At 48.7% G+C, this 27,204-nt stretch overlaps 1 protein-coding gene across 2 annotated transcripts in view; it reads right to left on the bottom strand.

Annotated features, from left to right (window-relative positions):
- The window catches only part of LOC144503448 (natural resistance-associated macrophage protein 1-like), a 432,123-nt gene that overhangs the window by 60,805 nt on the left and 344,114 nt on the right, over positions 1 to 27,204 (bottom strand). The window contains exons 1-2 of one of the 2 annotated variants that reach the window (XM_078227768.1): positions 17,441 to 17,786; positions 4,913 to 5,004 (exon numbers count right to left, since the gene is read on the bottom strand). In XM_078227768.1, the coding sequence (XP_078083894.1) occupies positions 4,913 to 4,928 (16 nt within the window). In that variant the 5' untranslated portion in view covers positions 4,929 to 5,004; positions 17,441 to 17,786. Of the gene's footprint in view, positions 1 to 4,912; positions 5,005 to 17,440; positions 17,787 to 27,204 lie in introns of those variants that run through there. The other variant, XM_078227769.1, reaches the window with a different exon arrangement.

Below are 27,204 nucleotides of genomic sequence, written 5' to 3' on the forward strand. Positions count from 1 at the left end.
CACCCCTCTCATCCATGAACCCGTCCAAGTTTTTCTTAAATGTTAAAAGTGACCCTGCATTTACCACTTTATCCGGCAGCTCATTCCACACTCCCACCACTCTCTGTGTGAAGAAGCCCCCCCTAATATTCCCTTTAAACTTTTCTCCTTTCACCCTTAACCCATGCCCTCTGGTTTTTTTTCTCCCCTAGCCTCAGTGGAAAAAGCCTGCTTGCATTCACTCTATCTATACCCATCAAAATCTTATACACCTCTATCAAATCTCCCCTCAATCTTCTACGCTCCAGGGAATAAAGTCCCAACCTATTCAATCTCTCTCTGTAACTCAGCTTCTCAAGTCCCGGCAACATCCTTGTGAACCTTCTCTGCACTCTTTCAACCTTATTTACATCCTTCCTGTAACTAGGTGACCAAAACTGTACACAATACTCCAAATTCGGCCTCACCAATGCCTTATATAACCTTGTAAGAAGTTTAACAACACCAGGTTAAAGTCCAACAGGTTTATTTGGTAGCAAAAGCCACACAAGCTTTCGAGGCTCTGAGCCCCTTCTTCAGGTGAGTGGGAATTCTGTTCGCAAACAGAACTTATAAGACACAGACTCAATTTACATGAATAATGGTTGGAATGCGAATACTTACAACTAATCCAGTCTTTAAGAAACAAAACAATGGGAGTGGAGAGAGCATCAAGACAGGCTAAAAAGATGTGTATTGTCTCCAGACAAGACAGCCAGTGAAACTCTGCAGGTCCACGCAACTGTGGGAGTTACAAATAGTGTGACATAAATTCTGATTCTAGGATCGCATGATAAAGACTCAGGAGGAAAAAAGCAGAAATATTTATGTGAAATAGTGTGACATAAACCCAATATCCCGGTTGAGGCCGTCCTTGTGTGTGCGGAACCTGGCTATCAGTTTCTGCTCCGCGACTCTGCGCTGTCGTGTGTCGCGAAGGCCGCCTTGGAGAACGCTTACCCGAATATCAGAGGCCGAATGCCCGTGACCGCTGAAGTGCTCCCCAACTTCAGCGGTCACGGGCATTCGGCCTCTGATATTCGGGTAAGCGTTCTCCAAGGCGGCCTTCGCGACACACGACAGCGCAGAGTCGCGGAGCAGAAACTGATAGCCAGGTTCCGCACACACGAGGACGGCCTCAACCGGGATATTGGGTTTATGTCACACTATTTCACATAAATATTTCTGCTTTTTTCCTCCTGAGTCTTTATCATGCGATCCTAGAATCAGAATTTATGTCACACTATTTGTAACTCCCACAGTTGCGTGGACCTGCAGAGTTTCACTGGCTGTCTTGTCTGGAGACAATACACATCTTTTTAGCCTGTCTTGATGCTCTCTCCACTCCCATTGTTTTGTTTCTTAAAGACTGGATTAGTTGTAAGTATTCGCATTCCAACCATTATTCATGTAAATTGAGTCTGTGTCTTATAAGTTCTGTTTGCGAACAGAATTCCCACTCACCTGAAGAAGGGGCTCAGAGCCTCGAAAGCTTGTGTGGCTTTTGCTACCAAATAAACCTGTTGGACTTTAACCTGGTGTTGTTAAACTTCTTACTGTGTTTACCCCAGTCCAACGCCGGCATCTCCACATCATTATATAACCTTACCATAACACTCCAACTTTTATACTCGATACTCCGATTTATAAAGGTCAATGTACCAAAGGCACTCTTTACGACCCTATTCACCTGTGACATGCTTGGTTTCATCAGTCAGAACATTGAATACAGGAGTTGGGACGTCTTATTGAAGTTGTACAAGACATTGGTAAGGCCACACTTGGAATACTGTGTGCAGCTCTGGTCACCCTATTATAGAAAGGATATTATTAAACAGGAAAGAATGCAGAAAAGATTTACTAGGATGCTACCGGGACTTGGACGGCACGGTAGCACAGTGGTTAGCACTGCTGCTTCACAGCTCCAGGGTCCCGGGTTCGATTCCCGGCTTGGGTCACTGTCTGTGTGGAGTTTGCACATTCTCCTCGTGTCTGCGTGGGTTTCCTCCGGGTGCTCCGGTTTCCTCCCACAGTCCAAAGATGTGCGGGTTAGGTTGATTGGCCAGGTTAAAAATTGCCCCTTAGAGTCCTGGGATGTGTAGGTTAGAGGGATTAGCGGGTAAAATATGTGGGGGTAGGGCCTGGGTGGGATTGTGGTCGGTGCAGACTCGATGGGCCAAATGGCCTCTTTCTGCACTGTAGGGTTTCTATGATTCTATGATTTCTATGATTCTATGATTGATGGTTTGAGTTATAAGGAGAGGCTGGATAGACTGGGACTTTTTTCTCTGGAGCGTAGGAGGCTGAGGGGTGACCTTATAGAGGTCTATAAAATAATGAGGGACACAGACAAGGTAGATAGTCAATATCTTTTCCCAAAGGTAGGGGAGTCTAAAAGTAGAGGCACAGGTTTAAGGTGAGAGGGGAGAGATACAAAAGTGTACAGAAGGACAATTTTTTCACAGAGGGTGGTGAGTGTCTGGAACAAGCTGCCAGAGGTAGTAGTAGAGGCGGGTACAATTTTATCTTTTAAAAAGCATTTAGATAGTTGCATGGGTACGATGGGTATAGAGGGATATGGGCTAAATGCGGGCAATTGGGATTAGCTTAGGGGTTTTTTTGAAAAAAGTCCGGCATGGACAAGTTGGGCCGAAGGGCCTGTTTCCATGCTGTAAACCTCTATGACTCTATGACTATGAGAAAGATCCCCCAGGGAGAGAGAGGTATCCCCCAGGGAGAGAGAGGGAGAGAGATCCCAATGCACGAGAGATCCCAACGGGAGAGAGAGAGAGAGAGAGAGAGAGAGAGAGATCCCAATGCACGAGAGATCCCAACGGGAGAGATAGAGATCCTACCAAGAGAGATCCCACAGGGAGAGAGAGAGAGAGAGAGAGATCCCACGGGGGGAGAGAGAGAGAGAGAGATAGATCCCACGGGAGGGGGGGGGGGGGGGGGGGAGGGGGAGGGGGGGGAGGGGGGGGAGAGAGAGAGAGAGATCCCACGGGGGGGAGAGAGAGAGAGAGATCCCACGGGGGGGAGAGAGAGAGAGAGAGAGAGATCCCACGGGGGGGAGAGAGAGAGAGAGAGAGATCCCACGGGGGGGAGAGAGAGAGAGAGAGAGATCCCACGGGGGGAGAGAGAGAGAGAGAGATCCCACGGGGGGAGAGAGAGAGAGAGAGAGAGAGAGAGATCCCACGGGGGGGAGAGAGAGAGAGAGATCCCACGGGGGGGAGAGAGAGAGAGAGATCCCACGGGGGGAGAGAGAGAGAGATCCCACGGGGGGAGAGAGAGAGAAAGAGAGAGAGAGAGATCCCACGGGGGGAGAGAGAGAGAGAGATATCCCACGGGGGGAGAGAGAGAGAGAGATCCCACGGGGGGAGAGAGAGAGAGAGATCCCACGGGGGGGAGAGAGAGAGAGAGAGAGAGATCCCACGGGGGGAGAGAGAGATCCCACGGGGGGAGAGAGAGAGAGAGAGAGAGAGATCCCACGGGGGGAGAGAGAGAGAAAGAGAGAGATCCCACGGGGGGAGAGAGAGAGAGAGAGAGAGAGATCCCACGGGGGGAGAGAGAGAGAGAGAGAGAGAGATCCCACGGGGGGAGAGAGAGAGAAAGAGAGAGATCCCACGGGGGGAGAGAGAGAGAGAGAGAGAGAGAGATCCCACGGGGGGAGAGAGAGAGAGAGAGATCCCACGGGGGGGGGAGAGAGAGAGAGAGAGAGAGATCCCACGGGGGGAGAGAGAGAGAGAGAGAGAGAGAGATCCCACGGGGGGAGAGAGAGAGAGAGAGAGAGAGAGAGATCCCACAGGGGGAGAGAGAGAGAGAGAGAGAAAGAGAGAGATCCCACGGGGGGAGAGAGAGAGAGAGAGATCCCACGGGGGGAGAGAGAGAGAGAGAGATCCCACGGGGGGAGAGAGAGAGATCCCACGGGGGGAGAGAGAGAGATCCCACGGGGGGAGAGAGAGAGATCCCACGGGGGGAGAGAGAGAGAGAGAGATCCCACGGGGGGAGAGAGAGAGAGAGAGATCCCACGGGGGGAGAGAGAGAGAGAGAGAGAGATCCCACGGGGGGAGAGAGAGAGATCCCACGGGGGAAAGAGAGAGAGAGAGATCCCACGGGGACTTTCATTGCAGTGTGCTCACTGATCTCCCACTCCCCCGACTGGCGAGAATCACACTTTGCCCCTTGGTGTTTCTACGTGCTGTAAGATTGCGTCTGGGCGCCATTCTCTTTCACTCAGTCCTCCCCATGTGTCTCACCAAAACGCTGCACACTTGATTAAGATTACTTTATTCATGTCCTCCAATCTCCCTGTAATACAGGCCAACATTCCAATGGCCTTGCTGATTGCTTACTGCACCTACACGCTGATCGACTGTTCCTCGCACGCGTACACTCAAATCTCTCTGAAGATCGATATTTACAAGTTTCACACCTTTTGAAAACTATTCTGCTGTACTATCCATGTGACCCCAGACTTGCCCACATTATTCTCCATCTGCCACCTGATTACCCACTCACTTATTCTGCCTCCATCTCTTTGCAGCCTCTCTGTGTCCCCCTTCACAGCTTACATTCCCACCGAGTTCAGTACCTTCAGCAAATGTCGATACAGTGCTCTGTCTCTTGGTTCAGGTTATGGATATAGATTGTAAATAGCTGAGAGCCCAGCACTGATTTTTGTCCCACTATTCACTGTCAATGCGCAAATGTTCCATTTACCCTCCTCTCTGCTTCCTGTTGGTTTACAAAGTCAATGCCACTAAGGGGCAAAGCCCTCATTCTAGTCACTGCGAACCATCGATAGCGCCTTGTGATCTGACACAGTAAAATGTGCAACAAGAGATAGATTCACCCCTATGGACAGTGATTATTGAAGCAGAAACATTAGCCTTACCAGTGCTGTTCTGCATTCTCCGCCACACCGTTCAGGTGTGAATCTGTGTCTGTGTAGCTCCCAGTCGCACTCAGCTCCAGGTACCTGAATCACTGCAAAACAGCAGAGCAGCGGCTGAAACAGGATGGCAATGATTCAGTTCCGTATGAGGAAACTGTGGTAAAATCACACAACCTGTGCTGGCAGAAAGCACGAGCTGGATAGTTCAGCCCCTGTTTTGGTACCAAGCACATGCTGTTACCCTGAGCAAGCAACTAACTGGAATATCTGACACACCCACTCTCAGTTCCCCAACAAGTAAGAAAATCTGAGTTCGGTTCAATCCAGAACAGATGCTGTCAGCAGTTCAGTAATGTAAACTCTGTTTGGGATTATAGACAGCTTCAGATATGAACAACATCTCACTTCCCTCCATAAGTCTCCTCTTTATCCCTGCTGGCAATGAGTGGAGCCACGGATGGAGTGCCGCACTGTCATAGGGTCAGTACTAGAGTCATAGAGGTTTACAGCATGGAAACAGGCCCTTCGGCCCAACTTGTCCATGCCGCCCTTTCTTTTTTAAAACCACTAAGCTAATCCCAATTGCCAGCATTTGGCCCATATCCCTCTATACCGATCATACCCTGTAACTATCTAAATGCTTTTTAAGAGACAAAATTGTACCCACCTCTACTACTACCTCTGACAGCTTGTTCCAGACACTCACCACCCTCTGTGTGAAAACATTTCCCCTCTGGACACTTTTGTATCTCTTCCCTCTCACCTTAAACCAATGCCTTCTAGTTTTAGACTCCCCTACCTTTGGGAAAAGATATTGACTATCTAGCTAATCTGTGCCCCTCATTATTTTATAGACCTAGAACCATAGAACCATAGAAAATTACAGCTCAGAGACAGGCCTTTTGGCCCTCCTTGTCTGTGCCGAACCATTTTTTGCCTAGTCCCACTGACCTGCACTTGGACCATATCCCTCCACACCCCTCTCATCCATGAACCTGTCCAAGTTTTTCTTAAATGTTAAAAGTGACCCTGCATTTACCATTTTATCCGGCAGCGCATTCCACACTCCCACCACTCTGCGTGAAGAAGCCCCCCCTAATATTCCCTTTAAACTTTTCTCCTTTCACCCTTAACCCATGCCCTCTGGTTTTTTTCTCCCCTAGCCTCAGCGGAAAAAGCCTGCTTGCATTCACTCTATCTATACCCATCAAAATCTAATACACCTCTATCAAATCTCCCCTCAATCTTCTACGCTCCAGGGAATAAAGTCCCAACCTATTCAATCTCTCTCTGTAACTCAGCTTCTCAAGTCCCGGCAACATCCTTGTGAACCTTCTCTGCACTCTTTCAACTTTATTTACATCCTTCCTGTAACTAGGTGACCAAAACTGTACACAATACTCCAAATTCGGCCTCACCAATGCCTTCAATAACCTTACATAACACTCCAACTTTTATACTCGATACTCCGATTTATAAAGGCCAATGTACCAAAGGCACTCTTTACAACCCTATCCACCTGTGACATCACTTTTAGGGAATTCTGTACCTGTATTCCCAGATCCCTGTGTTCAACTGCACTCTTCAGAGTCCTACCATTTACCCTGTACGTTCTACTTTGGTTTGTCCTTCCAATGTGCAATATCTCACACTTGTCTGCGTTAAATTCCATTTGCCATTTTTCAACCCATTTTTCTAGTTGGTCCAAATCCCTCTGCAAGCTTTGAAAACCTTCCTCACTGTCCAGTACACCTCCAATCTTTGTATCATCAGCAAACTTGCTGATCCAATTTACCACATTATCATCCAGATCATTGATATAGATGACAAACAACAATGGACCCAACACCGATCCCTGCGGCACACCACTAGTCACAGGCCTCCACTCAGAAGCAATCCTCCACAACCACTCTCTGGCTTCTTCCATTGAGCCAGTGTCTAATCCAATTTACTACCTCCCCATGTATACCTAGCGACTGAACCTTCCTATCATCAGGCGAATGAGGCTGCGGGAGTTCTTCCACAAACCCCAGGAGGCCAACAGCGAACACAATGAGACAACCAATGAACCGGAACATCCGACGGAGAGATCCACAGTGCATCCGAAGAGGAAAGAATCGAATTGGACCCCTCCGGAAGGCCGCTGCCCTCAACTTGACATGTATGCCCAAGCCATCAGGAGGTGCGTCAACACCAAATTCATCAGCCGCACTCACAAGACAGCCCCGAACATCACCCAAGCACAACGTGACGCCATCCACGCTCTCAAGACCAACCGCAACATTGTCATCAAACCAGCAGACAAAGGAGGGGCCATCGTCATACTGAACAGAACGGATTACTGCAAAGAAGTGTACCGACAACTGAACAACGAGGAACACTACAGACCGTTACCCGCAGATCCGACCAAAGAACACACCCGTCAACTCAACACTCTGAACAAGACCTTTGATCCGGACCTTCAGAGCACCCTCCGTGCTCTCATCCCACGTACTCCCCGCATTGGAGATCTCTACTGCTTCCCGAAGATACACAAGGCAAACACACCCGACCGTCCCATCGTATCGGGCAATGGGACCCTGTGCGAGAACCTCTCCGGCTATGTCGAGGGCATCCTGAAACCCATTGTACAAAGAACCCCCAGCTTTTGTCGCGACACGACGGACTTCCTACAGAAACTCAGCACACATGGAGCAGTTGAACCAGGAGCACTCTTCCTCACAATGGATGTCTCGGCACTCTACACCAGTATCCCCCACGATGATGGCGTTGCTGCAACTGCCTCAGTACTCAACGCCGACAACTGCCAGTTTCCAGATGCAATTTTACAACTCATCCGTTTCATCCTGGACCACAATGTCTTCACCTTCAACAACCAGTTCTTCATCCAGACACATGGAACAGCCATGGGGACCAAATTCGCACCTCATTATGCCAACATCTTCATGCACAGGTTCGAACAAGACTTCTTCACCGTACAGGACCTTCAACCGATGCTGTACACTAGATACATCGATGACATTTTCTTCCTTTGGACTCATGGTGAACAATCACTGAAACAACTATATGATGACATCAACAAGTTCCATCCCACCATCAGACTCACCGTGGACTACTCTCCGGAATCGGTTGCATTCTTGGACACACGCATCTCCATTAAGGACGGTCACCTCAGCACCTCACTGTACCGCAAGCCCACGGATAACCTCACGATGCTCCACTTCTCCAGCTTCCACTCTAAACACGTTAAAGAAGCCATCCCCTACGGACAAGCCCTCCGAATACACAGGATCTGCTCAGATGAGGAGGATCGCAACAGACACCTCCAGACGCTGAAAGATGCCCTCATAAGAACAGGATATGGCGCTCGACTCATCGATCGACAGTTCCGACGCGCCACAGCGAAAAACTGCACCGACCTCCTCAGAAGACAAACACGGGACACAGTGGACAGAGTACCCTTCGTTGTCCAGTACTTCCCCGGAGCGGAGAAGCTACGGCATCTCCTCCGGAGCCTTCAACATGTCATTGATGAAGACGAACATCTCGCCAAGGCCATCCCCACACCCCCACTTCTTGCCTTCAAACAACCGCACAACCTCAAACAGACCATTGTCCGCAGCAAACTACCCAGCCTTCAGGAGAACAGTGACCACGACACCACACAACCCTGCCACAGCAACCTCTGCAAGACGTGCCGGATCATCGACACGGATGCCATCATCTCACGTGAGAACACCATCCACCAGGTACACGGTACATACTCTTGCAACTCGGCCAACGTTGTCTACCTGATACGCTGCAGGAAAGGATGTCCCGAGGCATGGTACATTAGGGAAACCATGCAGACGCTGCGACAACGGATGAATGAACATCGCTCGACAATCACCAGGCAAGACTGTTCTCTTCCTGTTGGGGAGCACTTCAGCGATCACAGGCATTCGGCCTCTGATATTCGAGTAAGCGTTCTCCAAGGCAGCCTTCACGACACACGACAACGCAGAGTTGCTGAGCAGAAACTGATAGCCAAGTTCCGCACATATGAGGATGGCCTCAACCGGGATCTTGGGTTCATGTCACACTATCTGTAACCCTCACAACTTGCCTGGACTTGCAAAATCTCACTGGCTGTCCTGTCTGGAGACAATACACATCTCTTTAACCTATGCTTAATGCTCCCTCCACTCACATTGTCTGTACCTTTAAGACTTGATTAGCTGTAAAGACTCGCATTCCAATCATTATTCATTATTCTGTAAATTGAGTTTGTGTCTTTATATGCCCTGTTTGCTGTTTGTGAACAGAACTCCCACTCACCTGATGAAGGAGCAGCGCTCTGAAAGCTAGTTGTGTTTGCTACCAAATAAACCTGTTGGACTTTAACCTGGTGTTGTGAGACTCCTTACTGTGTTTTTCCTTCTAATAACCAGCATTCTGATTTCATGTGGCTCAGTTTATTGAAATGGTAACATTTAACCTGTTGATTTCTTCCAGAAGGGGTGAAAGCTCTTTAGCACAGCCCTTTCTCTGTGACGGTGAAAACTCTTGGTGAGTTTCAGCCACTCCCTCTGTTCCTTGGTTGTCTTTCCTCACAACTTCCCATTTTCTACCTTTTTCCGATTTGAAAGAATTGCGGAAAAACAGTTTAGCTCTACGGCCCTGTTTGTAACCATCAGCTAATTCAGTCTTTATCTCCCCACATGCACTCCAACAATCAAAGAGATTGAATTTTAGATTCTTCTAAAACTGTCACCTCCTTAAAGAGCTTCAAACATTTTCTGGATTTTTAAAGCCCCTATCCTGCAATCAAAATAGTTTTCCTTTAGTCTTTCTAGTTGAAGATGAGTTTGCCCCGGCTGTTTACTTGTGTTTTGAAACTTCAGCCTATGTGCCTCAGGAACTAGTTCATATGCACGAAGGACAGGTCTTATTGTCTCATAGTCCTTCAGCTTCTCCCCATCAGATGCAGATACTTCTGTCACCTTACCTACCCAAATTTACTCTGCAAGTGTATTGTCCAACTCTCCTGTGGCCATTTTCATTGTTTAGCTACCTTTCCAAAAAATATAAAGAATGCTTCTTCAGCCTGCTCCTCAAATTATGGAAGTACTGAGTACAAATTTAAACATTTCCCCACTAGGTTTCTGTCTATAGCTGCTTTCTCCCTCACCCTGCCCGAGTGTCTCCGCTTTGACCTGCTGCATTCTACATTCTCTCTCTTTATCCTTTTCTCTTTCTGCCATTACTAACTTCTGCATTTCCAATTCCCTTTGAAAAACTTTCTTTTCTCTTTCTCTTTCTGGTTCCAATTTTTTCCATTTTTCTTTCAGCCTGAATGTGTGCTCACTCCACTGCCTCACATTTTAGAGAAGTGGGTTTGCTCGACACCTCTGGCAGATTTAACTGCTCCGCTAATCTTTCCACAATCTCGGATTTCTTTAACCCTGCAAGCTCCAATTTCTCTGCCAATTCCAATAACTCAGCCTTGGGCACATTTTTCAATTTTGCCGCAGTTACGTTCTCCACTTCCAAATAAGTTTAGAACTAGAGTGAGAACAATTTCTTCTGCAGTCTTGTACTTTGAATAATAACTTTCCACATTTCTCACATTCTTTATCTTTATAAAGTCAAATTCTCTACAACAAAAGCATTATGATCTTTAAAATATACCAGACGAGCCCCAAATTTGATATGTTACAAAACCCCGGTGATGTTCTGTGTGCGAGTGTCCCAACCTGAAACGCTGGCTTCCCATTGGTGTATTGCTTTAATGGATATTAGGAAGAAATATTTACGGAACCAATAAGAACTCAGACTTCTCCTTTGTTAAAAAAAATTATTACAGAAGAAGAAAGATACTAAAACACTACAGAAAACAATATTATATTTCAGCAAATTAACAGTAAGCACGTAGTCCCTCAAAAACTGAAAACCTAAAAGTATCTGCTTCCCCCACAATCCTAAACTCTGCTCAGACCCCATGTTTCTCAAACAATTGCAAACCTATTGATCAAATTAGCCAGTGATGACCACACTGCACAGCTGAAATGACCAGGACTTGGGAATGGTCTTCGGTTCGCCAAAGAAAATGATCTTTTTGCACAAACTGACTTTTGCCTTCAGCACTTCATCTCTGGCCGGGCTGTTCCTTGGGGATTGGCAGCGTCTCGCTCCCTATTGCTGCTGCTGCTTCAACACCTCATCTGTGTCCAAACCTTATTCTAGCTCACAGCACTCTGACCACTGATTGTATTGATTGCAAAGAACAGCCTGTTCCCAATTCTTTCTCTGCCTGCCTGGACACAGTTTATAAACGACGTGGCAGTTTCATTTTACTTGTTCAAAAAAAAATCATTCATTTTGACAACATCCCATCATTTCATGACAGGTGTCGTCCATTTTAACCGTGTGACACTTCAAGAAGGTCTTTGTCGGTTGTTACAGTTTGTGATGTCTGAGGTCATGAAATGTTCTATTGAAATGCAAATTTGATCTTTCACTCTCAACTGACCTGCGTCAATTCCCATTGAACCTCCTCAAGACCCAGAGAGAAGCCCATTTGAGGAGATATTGTGGGATATAGCGTGTAAAATTAAAGCATGTGGGACTGGGGGTAGGGTATTGAGATGGATAGAAAACTGGTTGGCAGACTGAAACAAAGAGTAGGAACAAACGGGTCATTTTCCAAATGGCAGGCAGTGACTAGTGGGGTACCGCAGGGATCAGTGCTGGGACCCCCGCTATTCACAATATATATGAATGATTTAGATGAGGAACTAACTGTATTATCTCCAAATTTACAGATGAGTCAAAACTGGGTGGGACGGAGAGATGTGAGGAGGATACAGAGATCCTTCAGTGTGATTTGGACAAATTGAGTAAGTGGGCAAATGATTGGCAGATTCAGTATAATTTGGACAAATGACTTTGGAAGCAAAAACAAGAAGGCAGATTACTATCTGGCCATAAATTAGGAGAGGGGAATGTGCAGCAAGAACTGGGTGTCCTTGTGCACCAGTCGCTGAAGGTAAGCATGCAGGTGCAGCAGGCGGTAAAGAAGGCAAATGGTATGTTGGCCTTCATTGCGAGAGGTTTCGAGTACAGGAGCAGGGATGTGTTGTTGTAATTATTCAGGGCCTTGGTGAGGCCACACCTAGAGTATTGTGTGCAGTTTTGGTCTCCTTTTCTGAGGAAGGATGTTCTTGCTCTCGAGGGAGTGCAGCGAAGGTTTACCAGGCTGATTCCGGGGATGGCGGGACTGATGTATGAGGAGAGATTGACCAGGTTAAGATTGTTTTCGCTGGAGTTCAGATGAATGAGGGGGGGATCTCATAGAGACTTATAAAATTCTAACAGGACTAGACAGGGTAGATGCAGGGAGGATGTTCCCGATGGTGGGGGGAGTCCAGAACCAGGGGTCACAGTCTGAGGATTCAGCGTAGACCATTTAGGATGGAGCTGAGGAGACATTTCTTCACCCAGAGAGTGGTGAGCCTGTGGAATTCATTACCACAGGAAGTAGTTAATGCCAAAACATTGAGTGGGTGATTCTCCCAAAAATTGCTGAATGTCAAACTCGTGTGAAACTGGAGTGAATCACACTGTTTCTTTCAGCAGGGTTTTCAAAATAAATCTCCCTCACTCTGCACTGCAGAGTGTCCCAGCGTGAATCACCCAAAAAATCCGGGGGCGGCGCCTATTCCCGCTGGAGAGGTTGAAGTCAGTGCGCTGAGCGGGCCCCGCGCATGCATCGATCTCTGAGAGATCGCTAAACAAGTCCTCCCAGCATTGAGATCGCTGGCCTCACACCCCCCATGGACATTGCTGGCCTGTTCGCCGGCCTCTCACCGCTGCACGGTGTAGTAATCACTGGCCTGTTCGCTGGCCTGTTCACCGGCCTCTCACCGCTGCACGGTGTAGTAATCACTGGCCTGTTCGCTGGCCTGTTCGCTGGCCTCTCACCGCTGCACGGTGTAGTAATCACTGGCCTGTTCGCTGGCCTCTCACCGCTGCACGGTGTAGTAATCACTGGCCTGTTCGCTGGCCTGTTCGCTGGCCTCTCACCGCTGCACGGTGTAGTAATCACTGGCCTGTTCGCTGGCCTGTTCACCGGCCTCTCACCGCTGTACGGTGTAGTAATCACTGGCCTGTTCGCTGGCCTTACACATTGCGCCCCTTTGAGTCATTGCCATGAGTGCAATGACAGCTTTCCCTTCCAGGAATGTGCTGCAGGCCAGGGAGAGGCGGCAGGGACAGACTCCCAATTATCACAAGATGGGGTTCCCATTCACTGCAGAGTCCGTGCAGTCTGAGTGTCTGTGTTAACCTGCGCCCCCTGCTCGGAGCGCCAGCTGCCTGAACTGATCAGCACTCAAGCAGCACATGGTGCACTCCCCCCCCACAAACCCCCTCCCTAAAACCCCAGCACTCAGTCCAATCCTTCACCACACCCCACAGCCAGAACAATGAGCAGCAGAGTGGCTGCAGCCTGACCAGCACTCAGTAAAGGACCCCACCCCACAGAGACTACATGGAACATCACTGGGCCTGGAGGCAGCTCTCCAGGGACCTCCCCACAGAAAGCAGGATTTCCAGGCCCCACTTCCACCCTCCCCCTGCATGGCGGGGGTGCGACTCCATAAGATTCACCTCCTTACTCCTGTTCAACATCAGCTCGGGACTGTTATACACCAGTTGTAATCCCCGCCAGCGTGACGTCACGCCAGAGACACTAGTGGGGACAGAGATTCTAGTCACACACCCACTAATTAGAAGGTAAGGTATGTAAACACATGCAAATGTCCGTTACGCTGATTTTCAATGTGGATTCGTCAATGCCAAAGACCTTAGTCTGGGAGACGCGCGGAGGCCCGGACGCCCGGAGGCCCGGACGCCCGGAGGCCCGGACGCCCACCGCGAATACCGCAATTCGGCCATTGCTAGAATCACCCGGCCCGCTCTGCTAAAACGTCAGTGCAGCATGATGGGAAAACCGCCCCCCTGAATGCTTTCAAGAAGCGGTTCGGTACAGCTCTTGAGGCAAAGGTGATCAAAGGATATGCGGGAATGGTGGGATCAGGCTATCGAGTTGGATGATCAGCCATGATCATAGTGAATGGTGGCGGTTCAGGATCAAAGGGCTGAATGGCCTCCTCCTCTCCTAGTTTCTATGTTTCTATTGCAGGGTATTACGTGCTATTGCAGGGTATTGTGTGTTATTGTGGGTTATTGCAGGGTATTGTAGGGGTAGCCCTATGGCACAGTGGTTAGCACTGCTGCCTCTCAATGCCAGGGACCCGGGTTCAATTCCGGTCACTGTCTGTGCGGAGTCTGTACGTTCTCTCCGTGTCTGTGTGGGTTTCCTCCGGGTGCTCCGGTTTCCTCCCACACTCCAAAGATGTGTGGGTTATGCTGAATGGCCATGCTCAGTTGCCCCTTAGTGTTAGGGGGATTAGCAGGATAAATGCATGGGGTTACGGTGATAAGGTCTGGGTGGGATTGTTGTCATGCTGGCTCAATGGGCTGAATGGCCTCCTTCTGCGCCATAGGGATTCTATGATTTTGCAGGTCATTGCAGGATATTGTGCGTTAGGGTGGCACAGTGGGTTAGCACTGCTGCCTCACAGCTCCAAGGACCCGAATTCGATTCCCGGTCTGGATCACTGTCTGTGCGGAGTCTGCACGTTCTCCCTGTGTCTGCATGGGTTTCTCCGGGCGCTCCAGTTTCCTCCCACAGTCCGAAAGACGTGCTGGTTAGGGTGCATTGGCCATGCTAAATTCTCCCTCAGTGAACCTGGACAGGCGCCAGAGTGTGGTACTAGGGGATTTTCACAGTAACTTCATTGCGGTGTTAATGTAAACCGACTTGTGATTAATAAATAAACATTATTGCAAGATGTTATGGGTTATTGCGGGAGATTGTGGGTTATTGTGGGTTAATGTGAAAGGGAAAAGGGTGCGAATTATGCAAGAGAGGTAGATTGGAAATCTGAATGGGCGTGTAGGGGAAGTTTAATGACTGAACATGCATGGTTGAATGAGAGGAATTTGCGAGTTGACTTTTGCTCTCCAGGGCGTTTCACAGAGAATGTCTTTCCTTCTGACTGAACTTGCTGCCAGTTCTAACTGAGCGTGAGGTGGATCAGAATCCATCAGCGCTACAAACTGTCACAAGACCCGATGATACATTTCCATTCTCTCGGCCAACAGTCAATCGTCACTCCAATCCAGACAGTTCAGTAATGTAGCTGAGCTTTCCACAGTTAACCATGTGACTGATTCTGGGCTTCCAAGCTGGAGTCGGAGGGACAGCCACTGACCCAAGACAAGAAAGCAAATTCATCACGCAAATCTGTACCTTCACCAGTTCCTCCGTTCATCAACACAGACGCACAATGGCAGCTGTGCGTACCATCTACAAGAGGCACTGCTGAAACTCACCTAGGCTCTGAAGGCAACACCTTCCAAACGAACAATCACTACCATCGAGAAAGACATGATGTGGAGATGTCGGCGTTGGACTGGGGTAAACACAGTAAGAATTTTCACAACACCAGGTTAAAGACCAACAGGTTTATTTGGTAGCACGAGCTTTCGGAGCATTGCCCCTTCATCAGGTGAGTGACTCACCTGAAGAAAGAGCAATGCTCCAAAAGCTCGTGCGACCAAATAAACCTGTTGGTCTTTAACCTGGTGTTGTGAAAATTCTTACTGTATCTAGAAAGACACGAGCAGGAGATACCTGGGAACACCACCACCTGGAGGTTCCTCTCTGAACCACTCACCACACTGCCGCTGGGTCACTGACGAGGCCAGCGTTTATTGCCCATCCCTAGTTGCCCTTGAGAAGGTGGTGGTGAGCTGCCTTCTTGCGCCGCTGCACTCTGTGGTGTCGGTACACCCACAGTGCTGCTCGGGAGGGAGTTCCAGGATTTTGACCCAGCTATAGTGATGGAACGGCGATATATTTCCCAAACGGAATGGTGAGTGACTTGGGCGGAAACCTCCAGGTGGAGGTATTCCCAAGTATCTCCTGCCCTTGTCCTTTCAGATGGTTGCAGGTTTGGAAGGGGCTGTGGAATGATGGGAACATCTTTGCTGTAAAGCTGTCTCTCAAGAACCAAAGTCAGATTCCCAGAATCAGTTAAAAACTGACTGGATCAGCATAAATATTGCTCAATGTTCAGTGCGGGAACTAACAGTGATTATTTACAGCATTTTGTACTCAGCGCCTGTCCAAGCGGAAATGTCCGTCATTTTCCTGTCGAGTTCCAGCTTTCTCGGAACCCAAATGGATCAGCGGTTCATCTCGAATCCCTGAGAAATTACTCCTCTAATCTGACAATCCTTTATTACAGCAATTTTGCACCCACTGACCCTCTGACAGTGCGGCACTCCCTCAGTACTGACCCTCTGACAGTGTGGCACTCCCTCAGTACTGACCCTCTGACAGTGCAGCACTCCCTCAGTACTGACCCTCTGACAATGCGGCACTCCCTCAGTACTGACCCTCTGACAGTGCGGCACTCCCCCAGTACTGACCCTCTGACAGTGCGGCACTCCCTCAGTACTGACCCTCTGACAGTGCGGCACTCCCTCAGTACTGACCCTCTGACAGTGCGGCACTCCCTCAGCACTGACCCTCTGACAGTGCGGCACTCCCTCAGTACTGACCCTCTGACAGTGCGGCACTCCCTAAGCACTGACCCTCTGACAGTGCAGCACTCCCTCAGTACTGACCCTCTGACAGTGCGGCACTCCCTCAGCACTGACCCTCTGACAGGGCGGCACTCCCTCAGTACTGACCCTCTGATAGTGCGGCACTCCCTCAGCACTGACCCTCTGACAGTGCGGCACTCCCTCAGCACTGACCCACTGACAGTGCGGCACTCCCTCAGCACTGACCCTCTGACAGTGCAGCACTCCCTCAGTACTGACCCTCTGACAGTGCAGCACTCCCTCAGTACTGACCCTCTGACAGTGCGGCACTCCCTCAGTACTGACCCTCTGACAGTGCGGCACTCCCTCAGTACTGACCCTCTGACAGTGCGGCACTCCCTCATACTGACCTTCTGGCAGTGCGGCACTCCCTCAGTACAGACCCTCTGACAGTGCAGCACTCCCTCAGTACTGACCCTCTGACAGTGCGGCGCTCCCTCAGTCCTGACCCTCTGACAGTGCGGCACTCCCTCAGTACTGACCCTCTGACAGTGTGGCACTCCCTCAGTACTGACCCTCTGACAGTGCAGCACTCCCTCAGTACTGACCCTCTGACAGTGCGGCGCTCCCTCAGTCCTGACCCTCTGACAGTGCGGCACTCCCTCAGTACTGACCCTCTGACAGTGCGGCACTCCCTCATACTGACCTTCTGGCAGTGCGGCACTCCCTCAGTACTGACCCTCTGACAGTGCAGCACTCCCTCAGTACTGACCCTCTGACAGTGCGGCGCTCCCTCAGTCCTGACCCTCTGACAGTGCGGCACTCCCTCAGTACTGACCCTCTGACAGTGCGGCATTCCCTCATACTGACCTTCTGGCAGTGCGGCGCTCCCTCAGTCCTGACCCTCTGACAGTGCGCCACTGGGACTGTTTGCCTTCATTATGAATTCAAGTCACTGGAACTGAACCTGAGTCAATGATGTTCTGCCTCAGAAGTCGGTCTGTTCGATCCCGAGTCCAAACTGAGTCACTGGGAGTGGGCCTGGAGGTTTAAACAAGCCTCTCGCTTTACTGAAGACTAATCTCTCAGATCACAATTTGCTCTTTCTGTTTCACACTGGAGTTCTGGGAAGTTACCTGGGGAAATGTGAGGTCGGAAGCAAATCCTATCCAGACGTGAAGTTTAATATCTGTGAGGTGACTGAGCAGTTTTGTGTGGTTTGTAAATGGGAGCGATTCTTCACATCCGTTAAAAGGAAGTTGATTCTAAAAGCCATTGAATGATGAAGTGGAACTGAAACAGTTTCTATTTAAATCACTTGACAGAAACATCTCTAATGCCTGACGCTAATTTTAATGCTTGAGTCCCAAAGTGAGAGCTTGTCTTTTGGAGGGTGTGTCTCAGAGTCACCCAAGGTGAGTTCCTCAGTGTCTTGAATGTTGTGAAGCAGAATTGAGGCATGATTTGGGATCTTGCTGTCAGTGATTTTGATGTCTGTGCCCTGATTCCATGTGGAAAACACAGTAAGAAGTCTCACAACACCAGGTTAAAGTCCAACAGGTTTATTTGGTAACACAAGCTTTCAGAGCGCTGCTCCTTCATCAGGTGAGTGGGATTTCAGTTCACAAACAGGACATATAAAGACACAAACTCAATTTACAAAATAATAGTTGGAATGTGAGTCTTTACAGGTAATCAAGTCTTAAAGGTACAGGCAATGTGAATGGAGAGAGGGTTAAGCACAGGTTAAAGAGATGTGTATTGTCTCCAGCCAGGACAGTTAGTGAGATTTTGCAAGCCCAGGCAAGTCGTGGGGGCTACAGATAGTGTGACATGAACCCAAGATCCCGGTTGAGGCCGTCCTCATGTGTGCGGAACTTGGCTATCAGTCTCTGCTCAGCGACTCTGCGCTGTCGTGTGTTGTGAAGGCTGCCTTGGAGAACGCTTACCCGAGGATCAGAGGCCGAATGTCCGTGACCGCTGAAGTGCTCCCCAACAGGAAGAGAACACTCCTGCCTGGTGATTGTCGAGCGGTGTTCATTCAGCCATTGTTGTAGCGTCCGCATGGTCTCCCCAATGTACCATGCCTCGGGACATCCTTTCCTGCAGCGTATCAGGTAGACAATGTTGGCCGAGTTGCAAGAGTAGGTACCGTGTACCTGGTGGATGGTGTTCTCACGTGAGATGATGGCATCCGTGTTAATGATCCGGCACGTCTTGCAGAGGTTACTGTGGCAGGGTTGTGTGGTATTGTGGTCACTGTTCTGAAGGCTGGGTAGTTTGCTGCGGACAATGGTCTGTTTGAGGTTGTGTGGAGTGTTCTCTTCCTGTTGGGGAACACTTCAGCGGTCACGGGCATTCGGCCTCTGATCTTCAGGTAAGCGTTCTCCAAGGCGGCCTTCACGACACACGACAACGCAGAATCACGCAGCAGAAACTGATAGCCAAGTTCCGCACACATGAGGACAGCCTTAACTGGGACCTTGGGTTCATGTCACACTATCTGTAACCCCCACGACTTGCCTGGGCTTGCAAAATCTCACTAACTGTCCTGTCTGGAGACAATACACATCTCGTTAACCTGTGCTTAACCCTCTCTCCACTCACATTGCCTGTACCTTTAAGACTTGATTACCTGTAAAGACTCGCATTCCAACTATTATTTTGTAAATTGAGTTTGTGTCTTTATATGTCCTGTTTGTGAACAGAACTCCCACTTACCTGATGAAGGAGCAGTGCTCCGAAAGCTAGTGGGTTATATGCTGCCAAATAAACCTGTTGGACTTTAACCTGGTGTTGTGAGACTCCTTCCTGTGTTTACCCCAGTCCAACGCCGGCATCTCCACATCATGGCTTCCATGTGGAAAATCCAGGAAGGATCCTGGGCTCTGGGTAACCATGTGTGCTGCGAATGGTGTCAGTCACTCCAGGCCCAAGTCCCAGTTACACAGTTAGAGGAACAGTTGGAAATCAAAAGAGAAAATACTGGAAAATCCCAGCAGGTCTGATTTTCCAGCATTTTCTCTTTTGGGTTCAGATTCTAACATCCGCAGTAATTTGCTTTTATGGAGGAGCAGTTTTGATTTGATTTGATTTGATTTATTATTGTCACATGTATTAACATACAGTGAAAAGTATCGTTTCTTGCACGCTATACAGACAAAGCATACCATTCATAGAGAAGGAAAGGAGAGAGTGCAGAATGTAGTGTTACTGTCATAGCTAGGGTGTAGAGAAAGATCAACTTAATGCGAGGTAGGTCCATTCAAAAGTCTGATAGTAGCAGGGAAGAAGCTGTTCTTGAGTCAGTTGGTTCGTGACCTCAGATTTTTGTATCTTTTTCACGAAGGAAGAAGGTGAAAGAGAGAATGTCCGGGGTGCGTGGGATCCTTAATTATGCGTGCTGCTTTGCTGAGGCAGTGGGAAGTGTAGACAGAGTCAATGGATGGGAGGCTGGTTTGCGTGATGGATTGGGCTACATTCATGACCTTTTGTAGTTCCTTGCGGTCTTGGGCAGAGCAGGAGCCATACCAAGCTGTGATACAACCAGAAAGAATGCTTTCTATGGTGCATCTGTAAAAGTTGGTGAGTGTCGTAGCTGAAATGCCAAATTTCCTTAGTCTTCTGAGAAAGTAGAGGCGTTGGTGGGGTTCCTTAACTATAGTGTCGGCATGGGGGGACCAGGACAGGTTGTTGGTGATCTGGACACTTTAAAACCTGAAGCTCTCGACTCTTTCTACTTCGTCCCCGTTGATGTAGACAGGGGCATGTTCTCCTTTACACTTCCTGAAGTCGATGACAATCTCCTTCGTTTTGTTGTCATTGAGGGACAGATTATTGTTGTAGCACCAGTTCACCAGATTCTCTATCTCATTCCTGTACTCTGTCGCTACAGTGCATTTGGAAATCTGGGAGTTTCCTGGATGATACATTCCAGAAGGTAATGAGGACAACATGCCTGGAAGGAGGTGAGGGGGTGTGTAACTACCGGACAGAGTGTGAGGAAGGCATGGATGAGATTGGAATTTCCTAAGCCAACAGTACTCATTAACTGTTGGTTTTTTGAACACCAGCTGTTGGATACTTGCTGGATTATTCTCTATATTTCTTGGAGCAACGCAGTGATGACCCTGGTTTCTAAATTTGCAAAAGGTTTCAAGAAAGAGATAGATAAATATTTGATCAAAAGCGGGATAAAGGGCGATGGGGAAAAGGCAGGGATGTGGAGTTGGGATGAGATGGAGATTAGCCATGATTGTATAGAATGGTGGAGCGGGCGCTAAGGGCCGGATTGCTGACTCTCTCCTAATTCCTATGTTTATTTACAAGAGTTGTAAATCTATGTAATCACAGCGGTCTGCACTCCTACTTACAACTCAGCTTCTAGTAGCTTCTGTGATGTCTGTTTACTTTGCTCCCAGGTTTACCCAATCAATAGCAGTGAGCATTGATCAGTAACCGGACTCTCACTAAAACCAGAATCACAGGAAAAGATTTTTTAAAAAGATCTCAGAGGTGGTAATCGCAGGATTACTGCGATAGTGTCCATGTGCTGATGGATAAAGAAGGTAATAAGAGAACAAAGAACAGTACAGCCCAGGAACAGGCCCTTCGGTCCTCCAAGCCCGTGCTGATGGGGAATGCTGATGCATTTTGGAAGAAATAATGTAGGGGGGAGTTATACAATAAATGGCAGAGTCATCAGGAGTATAGAAACACAGAGGGACCTAGGTGTGCAAGTCCACAAATCCTTGAAGGTGGCAACACAGGTGGAGAAGGTGGTGAAGAAGGCATATGGTATGCTTGCCTTTATAGGACGGGGTATAGAGTATAAAAGCTGGAGTCTGATGATGCAGCTGTATAGAACGCTGGTTAGGCCACATTTGGAGTACTGCGTCCAGTTCTGGTCGCCGCACTACCAGAAGGACGTGGAGGCATTGGAGAGAGTGCAGAGAAGGTTTACCAGGATGTTGCCTGGTATGGAGGGTCTTAGCTATGAGGAGAGATTGGGTAAACTGGGGTTGTTCTCCTTGGAAAGACGGAGAATGAGGGGAGATCTAATAGAGGTATACAAGATTATGAAGGGTATAGATAGGGTGAACAGTGGGAAGCTTTTTCCCAGGTCGGAGGTGACGATCACGAGGGGTCACGGGCTCAAGGTGAGAGGGGCGAAGTATAACTCAGATATCAGAGGGACGTTTTTTACACAGAGGGTGGTGGGGGCCTGGAATGCGCTGCCAAGTAGGGTGGTGGAGGCAGGCACGCTGACATCGTTTAAGACTTACCTGGATAGTCACATGAGCAGCCTGGGAATGGAGGGATACAAACAATTGGTCTAGTTGGACCAAGGAGCGGCACAGGCTTGGAGGGCCGAAGGGCCTGTTTCCTGTGCTGTACTGTTCTTTGTTCTTTGTTCTTTGATCATGATGCCCTAACTAAACAAAAAAAAACCTTCTGCCCTTTACTCAATCGATATCCCTCTATTCCCTCCCATGTACCCATTGTACCCATCTAGCTGCCTCTTAAATGTTGCTAATGTGTCTGCTTCCACCACCTCCTCTGGCAGCGCATTCAAGCACCTACCACTTCCTGTGTGAAAAACATCCCCCGCACTTCTCCCTTAAACGTTCCCCCTCTCACCTTGAATCTGTGCCCCCCGTGTAATTGACACTTCCACCCTGGGGAAAAGGCCTCTGACTATCCATCCCCTCTCTGCTTCCCATCATTTTGTAGACCTCTATCAGGTCTCCCCTCAGCCTCCGTAGTTCCAGTGAAAACAATCCTAGTTTATTCAACCTCTCCTCATAGCCGACACCCTCGAGACCAGGCAACATCCTGGTGAACCTTCTTTGCGCTCTCTGGTAGTGTGGTGATCAGAACTGCACGCAATACTCCAGCTGCAGGTTACGATACCTGGGGAAGTGTTTGTGGGTAAGCTTCAGATTCTTGGGGCATTAGGACTGGTTCAGGGGGAAGGGGAAAATGTACAAGATGAACCTGTCTTTTCACTGAGAGATGAAATTGATTTATTGCTGAGTGTTTCGATGAATTTTGCACAGGGAACAAAACCAGGAAGCAGCAAGTGGTGAGGTCAGTGAACAGAGAACTATAAACAGCAATGAAATTAGAAATATTTTCCTGGAGTTGTGGGACCAAATTACGAGAAAAAGCAGGAGTGTTTAAGAAAATATTAAATGATTTAAACATCATTATCTGTAGCAAAACAAAAGGGTTAGAGAGTTGCAGACAAGCTGTGACAGGCCTGCATTAACAGAGACATTCCGAAAAGACCTGGAATGTATTTTTCATATTCTTCCCTCCCAGAAGTATTCAGGAACGATTAAAGAGGGGAGAAGGGCAGGAGATGTGATTGTATTTCCAGAAGGCGTTCAACAAGATGCCACACAAAAGGCTGCTGCATAAGACAAAGGTGCACGGTGTTAGGGGTAATGTATTAGCATGGATAGAGGATTGGTTAACTAACAGTGACTTATGGTGTGCCTCAGGGATCAGTGTTGGGACCGCAATTGTTTACGATTTACACAGATGATTTGGAGTTGGGGACCAAGTGTAGTGTGTCAAAATTCGCAGATGACACTAAGATGGGTGGAAGAGCAAAGTGTGCAGAGGATGCTGAAAGTCTGCAAAGGGATATAGATAGTCTAAGTGAGTGGGCGAGGGTCTGGCAGATGGAGTACAATGTTGGTAAATGTGAGGTCATCCATTTTGGTAGGAATAACAGCGAAATGGATTATTATTTAAATAGTAAAAAATTGCAGCATGCTGCTGTGCAGAGGGACCTGGGTGTCCTTGTGCAGGAATCTCAAGGAGTTGGTTTGCAGGTGCAGCAGGTAATTAAGAAGGCAAATGGAATTTTGTCCTTCATTGCGAGAGGGATGGAGTTTAAAAACAGAAAGGTTATGTTGCAGCTGTATAAGGTGCTGGTGAGGCCACAGCTGGAGTACTGTGTACAGTTTTGGTCTCCTTACTTGAGAAAGGATCTACTGGCACTGGAGGGGGTGCAGAGGAGATTCATTAGGTTGATTCTGGAGTTGAGAGGATTGGCTTATGAGGAGAGACTGAGTGGACTGGGGCTATACTCATTGGAATTCAGAAGAATGAGGGGAGATCTTATAGAAACATATAAGATTATGAAGGGAATAGATAAGATAGAAGCAGGAAAGTTGTTTCCACTGGCGGGTGAAACTAGAACTAGGGGGCATAGCCTCAAAATAAGGGGGAGTATATTTAGGACTGAGTTGAGGAGGAACTTCTTCACACAAAGGGTTGTGAATCTGTGGAATTCCCTGCCCAGTGAAGCAGTTGAGGCTACCTCATTGAATGTTTTTAAGGCGAGGACAGATAGATTTTTGAACAGTAAAGGAATTAAGGGTTATGGTGAGCGGGCGGGTAAGTGGAGCTGAGTCCACAAAAAGATCAGCCATGATCTTATTGAATGGCGGAGCAGGCTCGAGGGGCCAGATGGACTACTCCTGCTCCTCACTCTTATGTTCTTATTTACCGATGAACAATAACGTTATAGTCCTAAATAAAAAGGGTGTTCTAAATGTTTCTAGGACTGAATGTGTCTGACTTCAGTTAAGAAACAGACTGGGAGTTATAGTGCTGCCAGTATGTTGGAGAGATGGTAGGCAGTGGCGTAGTGGTATTGTTCCTGGAATATTAATTCAGAGAGCCAGGGTAATGCTCTGGGGACCCGGGTTCAAATCCCACCACGGAGGATGGTGAAATTTGAATGATCTGGAATTCAAAGCCTACTGATGACCATGAAACCATTGTTGATTGTTGGAAAAACCCATCTCATTCACTAATGTCCTTTCAGGAAGGAAATCTGCTGTCCTTACCCTGTCTGGCCTACATGTGACTCCAGAGAGGGCAGTGGGAGGCTCTGAGAGAGGGAACCTTTGCAGGGTGAAGATTTTGGGTTGCTGATGTGAAAAGGGGTTTTCTGATGCTCAGTATAATTCATCTCTCATTCTAACTGCATCATCTTAACCTTTCAGAATCTTTTTCTGTTCCCTTTTTCTCTCAGTGTCTCTAACTAGTTTCCGGTGGAAGTATCTAAGCTATTTCCATTTGCCTCAAGTTTCCCATTCTCTCGCTGGATAAATATGACATCGAGATTGCAAACAGTTTAGTTCTGTCTCAGGCAGTTGCCAGAGACAGGGGTGAAATTATAGAATGGAATCGCAAAATGGTTACAGTGCCAGAGGAGGCCATTTAGCCCATTGTAAGCCTGCCAGTCCACTGCAGGAGATCCGCAGCTAATCTGCCCACACCCCCTCCCCCCCCACTTTTCCCTCTCGCCCTATACATTTTTTCAATTCAGGTAATTATCGAATTCCTTTGCAAGCTTGTAATTGGTTCTCCCTCCTCCACATTCTCAGGTAGCATCTTACAGATTATGGAAGATGGGAGCGTCTTGTTGGCACAATGTGGCTCTGGAACCCAATTGCAGACCTGCATGTCCTTCCACAGTGACAGCAGGGATAAACTGGGTGGATTTGTTGGGACTGACCAGTTTTTTGAGCTACCTTTTTATCATTAGCTTCCTGCTGTCTCTGCGGTTCAGAGACAGAACACCCTTACTGGATAGTGCAGATAGTTGTGAATACACCACTGGGATTTTATCCTGAATTCTCCCACTCAATTTGAGCTGGATTCTGATTGGTGAGTGCTTCCATTTCAGACATTCCTGCTCAGAGATGGACACTTTGTCCTTCTGCAAGATGATGCTGTGAATGTGGAACCTGTCCCACTGTCCAATATTTCTGGAGTCTGGGATTCAGGGCTGGATTTGGTGACTGTAGCCATGATGTGGAGATGCCGGCGCTGGACTGGGGTAAACACAGTAAGAAGTCTCACAACACCAGGTTAAAGTCCAACAGGTTTATTTGGTAGCAAATACCATAAGCTTTCGGAGCGCTGCCCCTTCGTCAGATTTTCACTCCATCTGACGAAGGAGCAGGGCTCCGAAAGCTTATGGTATTTGCTACCAAATAAACCTGTTGGACTTTAACCTGGTGTTGTGAGACTTCTTACTTTGGTGACTGTCTCAGGGACTCGGCTGGGGAGAGCTGTCCGGGGGGAAACTGTCCGGGGGGGGTGTTGTCCGGGGGGGAGCTGTCCGGGGGGAGCTGTCCGGGGAGAGCTGTCCGGGGGGGAACTGTCCAGGGGGGAGCTGTCCGGGGAGAGCTGTCCGGGGGGGGAGCTGTCCGGGGGGAGCTGTCCAGGGGGGGAACTGTCCGGGGGGGAGTTGTCCGGGGAGAGCTGTCCGGGGGGGGGAGCTGTCCGGGGGGGAGCTGTCCGGGGGGGGAGCTGTCCGGCGGGGAGGTGTCCGGGGGGAGCTGTCCGGGGGGGAGGTGTCCGGGGGGGAGGTGTCCGGGGGGAGCTGTCCAGGGGGAGCTGTCCAGGGGAGTTGTGTCCTTGATAGTTATAACAGGTGGGGCCTCGTCAGCAGTTGGTGTTATTGTTGGAGTATCTCTGTCTTCCCATGTCTCAGATGTAATTCCCACATCATCATTTCCAATATCACAGTTGTGCATTTCAGTTTTTTCAGGATGAAGTGATGACTATCTGGAACGCGCTGCCAGAGGAGGTGGTGGAAGCAGGCACATTCGCAACATTTAAGAGGCATCTGGATGGGTACATGAATAGGGAGGGAATAGAGGGATACGGATTGAGTAAGGGCAGAAGGGTTTTGGTTTAAATTTAGTTAGGGCATCATGATCGGCACAGTATTGGAGGGCCGAAGGGCCTGTTTCTGTGCTGTACTTTTTTCTGTCCTTTGTCCTTTGACCCAGAAAGGATTTTGTGAGCATCACGAGGCCAGTGACACACTCCTGCTACTAACCACTTCAATCTTCATGTCACCTGCAAATATCCACATCATGACTAACCACTTCCTCCAGTCGGGGAGCCCGGTGCATCGACCACGCTCAGTTCCACAATGAAACTGCTCGCGCTGATTTCCTGTCTATCTCTATGAGTTTGTGGATCAAAGGCCATCGTCAGGGCAACAAAGGCACAGTCAAGTCCTGTCTGTTGTTTGATGAGGACATTGCTGTTGGTGTATATGGATTTTCAAAAGGTATTTGATACAATACAACACACAGACTAATGAGCAGAATCCCAGCTCATGGAATTACCGGGAGTGTAGGCAATCGGATGAGAAACTGGCTGAGTGACAAGAAAGAGTCATGCGAATGGTTGTGTTTCAGATTGGAGGGAGCATTGTGGTGGAGTTCAGAGTTCAGAGTTGGGGCCATTGCTCTTCCTGTTGTATATTAAAGTCCTGGATGTGGAACTCAAAATTTGCAGGTGACATGAAGATTGGAAGTGTTGTCAACTGACATGAGAAAAATCGGAAATCTGAGCAGAAGTGCCACTTTCAGCAGCACTGGAGGATCCCAGGCGGAGGGTCCCAGGCGGAGGGTCCCAGGCGGAGGGTCCCAGGCGGAGGGTCCCAGGCGGAGGGTCCCAGGCGGAGGGTCCCAGCCGGAGGGTCCCAGCCGGAGGATGCCAGCCGGAGGATGCCAGCCGGAGACTCCAAGCCGCGATCAAGGTTGGAGATTTTAAGCAGTTAGCTACTTTGCGAATTGCTTGTTGTCTCT

This window comes from Mustelus asterias, chromosome 14 (assembly GCF_964213995.1).
Source record: "Mustelus asterias chromosome 14, sMusAst1.hap1.1, whole genome shotgun sequence".
In the NCBI taxonomy this organism is placed as follows: Eukaryota; Metazoa; Chordata; class Chondrichthyes; order Carcharhiniformes; family Triakidae; genus Mustelus; species Mustelus asterias.